General features: G+C 41.7%; 1 protein-coding gene and 1 pseudogene across 1 annotated transcript in view; one reads left to right on the top strand and one right to left on the bottom strand.

Moving 5' to 3' along the window:
- Positions 1–484: 484 nt before the first annotated feature.
- Positions 485–11,163, top strand: part of LOC103606333 (formin-2-like) — a gene marked incomplete at its 3' end in the record, with an annotated part of 94,470 nt that continues 83,791 nt past the window's right edge. The window contains exon 1 of the mRNA XM_008590950.1: positions 485–566. Within this exon, the coding sequence (XP_008589172.1) occupies positions 527–566 (40 nt within the window). The remainder of the gene's footprint in view (positions 567–11,163) is intronic.
- Positions 8,080–11,163, bottom strand: part of LOC103606332 — a 10,307-nt pseudogene continuing 7,223 nt past the window's right edge.

Raw genomic sequence — 11,163 nt, 5'->3', positions numbered from 1 at the left:
CCTAAATGACCATAATGAAAGCACTTTTTCTACTTTGTGGTACAACTAATCTGCTCTAACAGGTTCTCTGTGTGTGAACTTTTATTTTGCCCGTCACCTGTTGACCAGCACTTCAAGGCTCTGATTTAAAGTATGAACATATTTAAATGACCAAATGTGTAATTGTTATTTTACAGAGACCAGTACTAATTTTCTAGACTAATAAAAATTTTACTTGTTGACAGATCAGGCTTTAAAAAGACTGGTAAAGAACTTGGCTTTGAGGCTGGTGATGAATACTGGGGGCAAATGGTAGATTTTGAAAGATTTATGATATAAAACCCCAAAGCTCTCTTCAAATATAAAAATATGGTTTTGAATAGTTTAAATAATGACAGGTGTTTTCTCTTAATTTGTTCTTCATTTAGGATTTTTAAAAAATATGCAATTAAGCATATTGGAGTTCAAATTAACATTTTCCCTTTTCTTTCTTGAGCAGGTAGTCAAGTTATTAAGCAACAAAAGATCACAAGCAGTTGGAATATTAATGTCTAGTCTTCATTTAGATATGAAAGACATACAACATGGTAAGTGTAAAAATAAAAATTCAGCTTTGGAATATTATAATTTGGGCTAGAGGATATGATGTTTGGTGGTAAAATTATTTCAAATTTAGAGTTTCATGAGGTTAGTATATTTCCTGTAAGTGCTACCACACTTTCTCCCATGATTGTTTCTGGAACATTTATCAGCTCTAAGAGTTTTTTGGTAGAGTCTTAAGGTTTTTCTGTGTATCAAATCATGTCATCTGCAAACAGGGACAGTTTGACTTCATCTTTTCCAATCAGGATGCCCTTTTATTTCTTTCTCTTGCCTGATTGCTCTGGCTAGTGCTTCCATACTATGTTCAATAGGAATGGTGAGTCTGGGTGTCCTTGTCTTGTTCTTGTTCTTAGAGGAAAAGCTTTCAGCTTTTTCCCATTCAGAATGATTCTGGTGCTGGGTTTATCATATATAGCTTATATTGTGTTGAGATTGTTTCCTTCTATATCTTTTTTTGAGAGTCTTTTTCATGAAGTGATGTTGAATTTTGTCAAGTACCACTTTAAGTTTGTTGAGATAATCATATGGTTTTTGTCCTTGCTTTTATTGACGTTAAGTATCTCATTTACTGATTTGTGTATGTTGAACCATCTTTGCATGCCTGGGATGAATTCCACCTGCTCATAGTCTATAATCTTTTTGGATGTACGTAATAACTTCGTATAGCATACATTATACGAAGTTATACGATTTTTTAAAAAATATATATATATATTTTTTCTGGAACATTTATCAGCTCTAAGAGTTTTTTGGTAGAGTCTTAAGGTTTTTCTGTGTATCAAATCATGTCATCTGCAAACAGGGACAGTTTGACTTCATCTTTTCCAATCAGGATGCCCTTTTATTTCTTTCTCTTGCCTGATTGCTCTGGCTAGTAATTCCATACTGTGTTCAATAGGAATGGTGAGTCTGGGTGTCCTTGTCTTGTTCTTGTTCTTAGAGGAAAAGCTTTCAGCTTTTTCCCATTCAGAATGATTCTGGTGCTGGGTTTATCGTATAAAGCTTATATTGTGTTGAGATCGTTTCCTTCTATATCTTTTTTGTTGAGAGTCTTTTTCATGAAGTGATGTTGAATTTTGTCAGGTGTCTCTTTACGTTTGTTGAGAGAATCATATGGTTTTTGTCCTTGCTTTTATTGACGTTATGTATCTCATTTACTGATTTGTGTATGTTGACCCATCCTTGCATGCCTGGGATGAATTCCACCTGCTCATAGTCTATAATCTTTTTGGATGTACTCTTGATACCTGCACTCCCATGTTTATCACAGTTCTATTTAAAATGACCAAGATATTGAAATACCCTAAATGTCCATTGTTGTACAACTTGATAAGGAAAATGTGGTATGTATACTCTGCTATAAAAAAGAATGTAATTCTGCCATTTGCAGCAACATGGATGACTATAGAGAAAACTATGTTAAATGAAATAAGCCAGGCATAGAAAGAGAAATACTGCATGTCCTAAATTGTTTGATTAATTTTAAAATGTATTCAGAGATATTTGGCTGAAAATGCTACCAAGGGAGTAGAGATCTTGTTGCATTGCAAGATGGTGATCAGCATGAAGTATCATTACTGCAGTCATGGCAAAAGATAACATGCCATGACATAAATATGGTGTTTTCACCATTTTATCTGATGTCTCAGCACACTGCTTAAGGGGGATCACTGTAATTCTGTTTCTAGAATGAACCTCATAGGAACAGGATGGTTGTGGCTCCTTAAGGGCAAGATTGAAGGTGCCAATCACTCCTTCCTGTCCTCACCTACAGTGCTCTCAGGTCCTCACTTCATGTGACTGGATAAAGAAGGCCAGAAAACATCTTGAGAGTGGCCACTTTGGGGTGATGGAAAGCACCTGTTAAAACACAAGGAACTTTAAAGAAGTCAATTTTGAAATTACAAACATGACTTTAATTAGTAAATGGGCTTCCCCTCCTCCCACAATAACAGTTCGAATCCTAGCCTTCTCAAGGATTATGCAAAATAAATACTTTAGCAGAAGCCACACTTTCAACGCACAATGGTACAAGGGTCAAAGCTGACATGATTAACTGTGAGCTCACCCTAAGTGCTCTGCACTCAAATTTAGGCTCTAATTTTACACAAAATCCATGTGGTGCTGGGCATTTCCATTAACAATTACCCAGTGACTATAAAGAGCAGATACAGCATTACAGGGGGAAATGCCCTGAGCTGTAGCGGGCAGTCTCCAGCTTCACACAGTGACCCTGCTAGTGGGGGGTCAATGGGGTGACAAGAATCAACATATAAACAAATACTAGGGTAATTCAAAAACATCATGGAAAAATAGAGTTAAAAGATAATAAGAATTTGTCCGTGAACTTTTTGCAGTACCCTCGTATGCAGCACACAATTCAGATAGTAAGTGCAAGGACAGAAAAGAATAACCATATCCAAAGCTCATAGCTTCAGTACAGACCCAAGTATTATATTTCTCCTCCGCATAAAAGGATAATCAAAGAGACCAGCTGTGGAACAATGTTACACAAATCTAAGCTAAGTTCAACCCATGTGTTTTGCTGAACCTGTAATGAAAGGCATGGTTATTCATTTTACCTTGACTTAATAGTCTATCCGTGACTTAAAAAGACAGACCTCATGCATCATTTTATTAAAACTGTAGGTATTGAAGTTATATTTTAAATAAACATGTATTCTGATATTAAGTTTATGAAAGTAGGTTTTAATGAAAGTGTACTAACCCACATGTACTTTTCTTACTGCAAGGGCACAATTGATGAAAAGATTACACAGGCTCACTGGATCCCACTTTCTCCTCAAATTTCTAATTCTAAGTGATTTTACATTTCAATGAAAACCATTCATTAAACCTCCCAACAGCATTTACTACATTTTTAATGTCTCAATAAATACAATAAATGGGTCTCAAAATTCTATATCCTATATGAGGCAAACACATAAAGGTAAAAAAGGGGGGGGGCATGAAACAATTTTCTAAGCAAGCCTTGAGTTTCATAAAGAGGCCAGATACTGAAAAACCTGGTGGGAAAAAACAACATTGCCCACAGTGAACCCAATTTTTGAAAAATAAACAAGTGACTATGGATAAACTTATTTATGGTAATTAATTGGCAAGTGAAAAAGCTTGTGTTTCTAAGAATGAAACCAGATACTATAAAAAGGACCAGGAGTTTGTAACCTGCAATTTGCTTGGTCGAAAATCTAACAAGAAAAACATCATTTGTATCAGCCCAGCAGGGTGAAAAAACTGCCAGATGTGTAGGCTACCCTAACACATGCAAAGAGAGTCACATAAAACCATTGCTGAACATGGTTAGGATTCAGAAAGGCTATTTCTAGATTATAAAGGAAAGATTCTTATACTTTATACTCATAGCTAGAAACTAGTTTAACCATAAAATAAAAAATAAAATGAAAAAATAGAATGTCAAAGGAAGAAATGGAAGCATCTTCTTGCATCCCTACTTAGCTGGTACTGATGTCCCACACCAATACCCATTTCTCCAACAAAGCCAAATTCCTTTCCACTGCTACCTTCCCATGCCACCCAGAGCCCACTCACACAGCAGAGACAATGTTTAAGAAATCGCACAATTATGAGAAAACTCAACCTTTCAAGTTTCCAAAACAAGTTGCTCTCTTTACAGATATAGATAGTCCAAAGATATAGCCATGCTCAACTGCTAATATAATTTTCATTTTTATCTCCATTCAGAAAACAGGGATGGGTACAGCCAATATTAAAAAACATTTCAGTAACACTGACCAAAAGCCCAAACTATGTAAGAGCCAAATCTGCCTTAGATATGTTCCCTTTGCACTTAATTCCCATTTCTTCCCTCTCATCTCACTCCCACACTCCATCAGAAGGAACAGCTCCTGCGTCCCATTCCCACCTTTGTCCCATGGGCAAAGGCTCCTAGTAGAACCTGTTCAGAGTAATGAAAAAAGGAGTAAAACTTAAGTTTCTCTCTCTCACTGGTTGCCCATCCTTTACATTTCAAATACCTCCAAATCCTATAGACACAATTAATTTCCTAAGGAATGCAGGAAGAAGACAACTAACTTTGATTGAGTGCTTAATATCGGGGGTGTGTGTGTGTTTACAGGTAAGAACTCATTTAACAGCCCTTTGTACTAAAAAGGAAACTGAGGAACAGAGTTATGAAGCAATTTACCCAGGTTTACTCAGCCAGGGAAATGCTGGGATTCAAATGCACCTTGCTCAGCTTGGGCTGCCATAACAAAATACCATAGACTGGATGGCTTAAACCACAGACATTTAGTTTTTCATAGTTCTAAAAGCTGAGAAGTCTAAGATCCAGGTGCCAATAGATTCAGTTCCTGGTGAGGGCTCTCTTCCCACCTTGCAGGTGACTGCCTTCTCACTGTGTCCCCACATGGCAGGGAGAGGGAGAGAGAGGTGCTCTGGTCTCCCTTCTTAGAAGGACACTAATTCCATCACAGGGACTCCACCCTCATGAACTCATGTGTACCTAATGACTACCCAAAGGCCCCATCTCAAATACTATCACATTGGGGGTAAAGGATTCAACATATGGATTTTGGGCGGGGGGGGAAGGGGGTACAAACATTCAGTCTGTAATGAAAGCCAAGCAGCTTGGCCCCCAGAACGCTTGCTCCTAATCACTTTAGGCTACACTTGAAAGTAGAGGAAAATCCAGGGAAACACAGACACTAGGGAGATGAAAGGAATAAAGACCATGCTGAGAGCATGAGTAAAAATTGAGAGCAAGCATCCCCCAGGACTGGACTGGGTGATCCTCTGTATTTCCTACGTGCTCTCTGAGCAGTTGGCAACCTAGAAAAGAGACATGGTATGTTCCATACCCCATGCATCACACCCATTTTACAAGTACTCATAATTTCCTTTAGTTCATTGACAGGCTGAGGCCCACATTGCTTTTTCTAAAGTTTCTTTTGTTTTTGCTTGGTTCTATCAAGAACAAGCAATTCCATTAATAATTTCACTGAAAGTATTCTTTCCTCATTTAAATCACAGATGTGAAAAAAATTTACAACTTCGTTTTTCTAAAGAAGAGTCAATAAGCAAACTGGGGAATTTGTATAAAATGACAGAAAGCAATAAATGAACTTTCTAAATTTATATTTTCCACTGTTTTGATAACATTAAAAAATTAAACAGAGGGTGACCAAAATGGTGTCTGTGCTGCCCTGGGTTTTCCCTCTACTTTCAAGTGTAGCCTAACAATGATTAGGAGCAAGGGTTCTGGCGGCCAAGCTGCTTGGATTTTATTACAGACTAAATGTTTGTGCCCCCACCCCCACCAAAAAATTCATGTGTTGAAGCCTTTACCCCCAATGTGATGGTATTTGGAGATGGGGCCTTTGCCACTTTGGTTTTTGCATATGTTGCATATTGTCATTTTATTAGGTAACACACGCTCTCGTTCTGCAGGAAGCTAATACACTGCACAGAGCAGAGAGCAATGAACTAGTCAGAGGAACTGGATGCTCACACTGGCCCTATTAAGGTGAAGCCCTGGGCGGGCTTAATCTTTCAGCCTTAATTCCCTTTACTGTAAAATGGCAATTAACTCCCTTTCTCTGAGCCACTTTACACAACTATCAGCAATAGCAATAGAGGGAAGAAGGGAGAAAAAAGAAACAAAAGTCAAACCAATATTTAATTTCATGTCTTTGGATACTAATAAAAATATTTGATATGAAATATCTTAGAATAAGTATGCTGTTTAGAATAATATGCTGTTTAGAATAAGTATGTCTGAAGTAGCAATTCTCATTTTAGTACCTGGTACCTCACATAATTTGTTCCTAGACAACCATCAGGATTAAGGCTTCTCAGTTTTGAGCCCTTTAGAGGGAGTTCCATGACAACACAAAAGAATAGCAACATGGTGCAGTTCCAGTGAGGACTCATAATATTGAAATTTCAGTGGAGTTTCTGATTTGACTCTAAAAACGTGTTTATGGTTCTTCTAAGGTACACTTATTTTGTTAAAAAGTACTTGAGAAAGCAGTCATTAGGTTTAGAGACCAAAGAATAAAAATAACCATGATGTTACTGACTGACTTTATCAACAGTATTTCTGATGGAATGCTAGGTAGTTTACATAATTGTCTAAGTTCAAGACATATGATTTTTAGAAATCATGTTCAAATAGGATAGAAATTTCAACACATACACAATCTTGTATTCATTGCCTGTGGGCCCACAACTCCAGTTAGCTTTAGACAGGACAGACATAAATGACAGGAAGTCACTAGAGCTGTTTAAATCCTGAGCTGGACATCCCTACAGAATATCAAAACACTGCTATGGTGGGGATCCCTCAATACATATTAGGTACTCCTTGGTATAATACCTATAATCTATTTTAAAGTACATTTGCAGATGGAATGTAATAGTATGAGGTATGAACTTTACCAAATAGTATGAACTTTTCCAAAGTTCATGGAAAAATAGAATTAAAAGATAATACAAATCTTTCTATGAGCTTTTTGAGGTACCTTCATGTGTATGACCCAGTGAAAGCTTCAAGTATAGTGGTGGTCAGTGGTCCTAATAATAAGGGTCCATACACCAGAAATGGTCTACATAAGACCATACTCCAGAGGCAGCTAATGCAAGCTGCTCAGTTGTCCCTATTTAAACTAACAAGTCAGGCTTTAATTAGCATACTAATGTCTGAAGTAGGTTTTCATTGGTGAAACTAAATTTATTCAGGATGTGTGTGGATGAACTAAACTTTCTTAGAGATATTCCACGCCTACTCCCTTCCATAGATTGAGTATGAGAATGTCCTGGAGGCTACAGCTTTGATCTTTAAGGAGGCTGCTTGAAGCTTTAGTACCTAAACAGCAATGGACCCAGCCACTAGCTGAGATGGATTTCTAGTTGCCTGGTGCAGAGTATAAGGGTAACAGATTCCTGCTTCTGTGATGTGTTTGTATGTGTCTGAAGCAAACCTTTCGGGTGAGATCATGGTGAGAGTGGCTGTGAGGACAGAGGGCTAAACAACCTTGACTTTACAAAGCAGGAATTCAATCTGCTTTATTCCTGCTGGCCAATAAAGATCTGTTTAATAAATATCCGTGTATGAAGGAGGACTAGCCCTGGAACTTGTCTTTTGAATGGATAGGTCGGGATCTGTGAGTAGCCTCTTGCACGTATCACATGAACCAAAAGCACAGACAGCTTCTCTGCAGCCCCCCAGGATGGCTAACTGGATGTGGCCAGCCCCCACCTCTAATGCAAAAATCCACAGGTAAGAGTCTCTCCCCTCAAAAACCACTCAAAAGTGAAAACGAGCAACTACACCATCACATGAGCAGCTACCAATGAAGAGATACAACAAGCGTGAAAAAAAACAGGGAAACGTAACACCCCCAGAAGAAGACTACATATCTCCAGTGCCGGTCCGCAGACACCAGGAAACTGGTGACTTGACCGAAGAGAAATCCCGTATGTCGCTATGAAGCAAACTCAACATGATGGACCAATCACACTGAAGTCACTCGGACCCGCCCGCTGGCTTCGCGTCCTCAGCCGGTCTCCCGCTCCGGAAGGTAGTGACTGCAGGTAACACTCGTCCTCGTCGTCCTGTGCTGGGGGCTGCGTCGAGGGCGGCGGCCCGTCCGTGCAGGGACCGTGACTGGCCTGTGCGACTGACGGCAGCAGCGGCGGGACGGCGGGCGCGTCCTGAGAGCCCGGCTCTTCTGCTGACCCGCGGGCATCGGCGGCTTCCGTCTCCTCAGACGGGGACACAGCAGCCTGGCGGGGGTCACGGTGATGTTAGGGACCTCGAGGCCAACGGGCTCCGGCCGCGCCACCCTCCGGTCCCAGGGCGCCCGGGGGCTCCCGCCGACCTCCGCGCTGTCCCCTCCGTCTCCCTCTCGCCAGTCGAGGCCTCCTCCGCAGCCAGAAGCCGCCCTGTCCTCCCGGACGGGTGACGCCACCACCGGTCCCCGTAGGCGCGGTGGCGGACGATGTGCACTTCTGAGGCCAGACGGTGAGAGGAGCGGCGGAGCCCAGCTGCGGGCAGTGGGTGCGGGGGCTGCTCTGTCCGCGTTTCCTCCTCCTCTTCCTCCTGACCGGCCTTTGCCTTTGGGCTTCTCAGTTTTCCGACACTTCTATCGAGCTCTTCCGTGTCTCTCACCGGGTTTTCACGTTTGAGAGTTAGAATGTTGTCCAGTCAGGAGGCGGCAGTGGGGGTGGGGAGGGGAGGTGACATCTGGGTGCATTTGGGACGTGGAGCCAGCAGGCCCGTGAGAGACAGAAGGGCGTTGAGAAACGCTCAGCTGAGCACAGAGAGCGTCCCCGTCCCGTGACGCAGGGAAGCGTGGAGAGCGGCCTCCTGCCCACGTCCAGGCGGGGAGGCTGAGTCGCCTGCTGTGCCACAAGCCTGGAGCCCGGGACGCGGACCTGGAGGCTGGAGACGAGAATGTGGACATGTTTCAAGCCCACCAGGAAACGGGTGAGACCACCAGGAAGTGAGTTTAGACAGAGGTGAGAAGAGGTGCCCGGTTCAGCCCTAGGACGCTCCAAAATTGAGAGGCTGGGGAGAGAAGGAGCCAGCAAAGGAGACTGAGCAGTGGGGGGCGTCGCAGGCAGGAGGAAGAGGAAGAGAGTGCTCTCCTGGAAGACGAGTTAAGCCTGTAGGTCACGAGGAAGGGATTTGCATCTCTGTCCCATGCTGCTGAGGACTGAGAAGTGTGCATTTGGATCTCACAAGATCTGAGTCGCTGGTGCCTGAGTGATCAGGACAGAAGCTTGAGGGAGGGGAAGAAGAAGTCATGGGCAGAGAAGGATGGGGACTAGAACTACGGATGTTCCTTTGTAGTAGGTGGAAGAGTTTTACTGCCTTTATTTTTCCTGTTTTTGGACTCTAACGTCCCAGGTAGAGGCTTCCTGTAGGTGATTTGATCCTTGGCTGTCTGTCCTTGCTTAAAAGTGTGGAAGCTGGTGAGAAGCCCTGAGTCCTCGTGAGTTTAATGTAGCATTGTCTGGCTGCATTATTTGTTGGGCAGCCACCAACGTGTCTTTATCTTTGGGTCTTTCCTGGGATGGTGAGATAGAGACTTCCAGTTTCTGACCTAAAGGATCAAGGTCAGTCTGGCGTGTTCCCCAGGCTGGGGAAGAGGCTGGCCCCAGGCAGGGAGGGCTCCTGTACTCAACACGCACTGCTGCACATGGTCTCTGTGTTTTCAGCCTGCCGCCCTGCCCAGCAGCTGCGCTCACTGTGCCTTCACCCAGAGATTTGTTTTCATTTTTTAAGAAAATTGAATTGGTGGAGGTAGGGAGAGTGTTTTCAGAATGGAGACATAAGTGTCTCCTTGTTTCTGGAACTCTCCACTCTGTCTTCAGTTGGACAGGCACCTGCTGCTAGTTCCTTGGCTTTCGGGGTTGGTCCTCAGCTTCCCCCCTGACAGCTATGGATTTATCATTTGAAGGTTTACAAAAATCAGGTACAGCTAGATTCCGTATTTTGTTGCTGTCATCCCCCCATTTTCTTCCTAATCCTAATGAATTTATCTTTTTTTAAAAATGTCTGTTTATTAAAGTTTTAGTGAAACTTCAAGAGACAACAAAATTTGACGCATGTATTTACTCTGCCATGGTGCATATAAACCGCAGTTTACTTATCCAATCATCCACTGATGGACGTTTAGGTTGGTTCCATATCTTGGCTACTGTAAACAGAGCTGCAGTAAACATGGGAGTGCAGGTATCTCTTGGCATGATGATTTCCATTCCTCTGGATATATACCCAGAAGAGGGATTGCTGGATCATATGGAAGATCTATCTGTAGTTGTTTGAGAAACCTCCAAATTGTTTTCCAAAGTGGCTGTACTAATTTACAGTCCCACCAACAGTTCAGTAGTGTTCCCTTCTCTCCACACCCTCGCCAGCATTTGTCATTCACCGTCTTTGTGATCATAGCCATTCTAACTGGAGTGAGTTGGTATCTCAATGTGGTTTTAATTTGCATTTCCCTGATGACTAGTGATGTTGAGTGTTTTTTCATGTATCTGTTGGCCATTTGTATGTCTTCCTTTGAAAAATGTCTAGTCAGCTCCTTTGCCTATTTTTTAATTGGGTCATTTATTTTTTTACTGTATAATTGCTTGAGTTCTATGTATATTCTGGATATTAGTCCCTTGTCGGATGCATAGTTGGCAAAAATTTTCTCCCACTCTGTAGGTTGTCTTTTCACTCTGTTGTTTCTTTTACTGTGTAGAAACTTTTTAGTTTGATATTGTTTATTTTTTCTTTTGCTGCTTGTGCTTTCAGGCTCATGTTCATAAAGCCTATGCCCTGACCTAACTGCTGAAGTGTTTCCCCTATATTTTCCCTTAGTAATTTTACAGTTTCGGGTCTTATACCTGGGTCTTTAATCTATTTTGAGTTGATGTTAGTGTATGGTGAGAGATGCATATCTAGTTTCATTCTTCTGCTTATGGATATCCAGTTTTCCCAGCACCACTCGTTGAAGAGGCAGTCTTTACCCCAATGTAGATTTTTGTTGCCTTTGTCTAATATCAGATGGCTATAAGCCTGAGGAGGGA

Source organism: Galeopterus variegatus, unplaced genomic scaffold (assembly GCF_000696425.1).
Source record: "Galeopterus variegatus unplaced genomic scaffold, G_variegatus-3.0.2 Scaffold6482, whole genome shotgun sequence".
NCBI classification, from domain to species: domain Eukaryota; kingdom Metazoa; phylum Chordata; class Mammalia; order Dermoptera; family Cynocephalidae; genus Galeopterus; species Galeopterus variegatus.
This window is presented reverse-complemented; position numbering and strand designations above follow the sequence as displayed.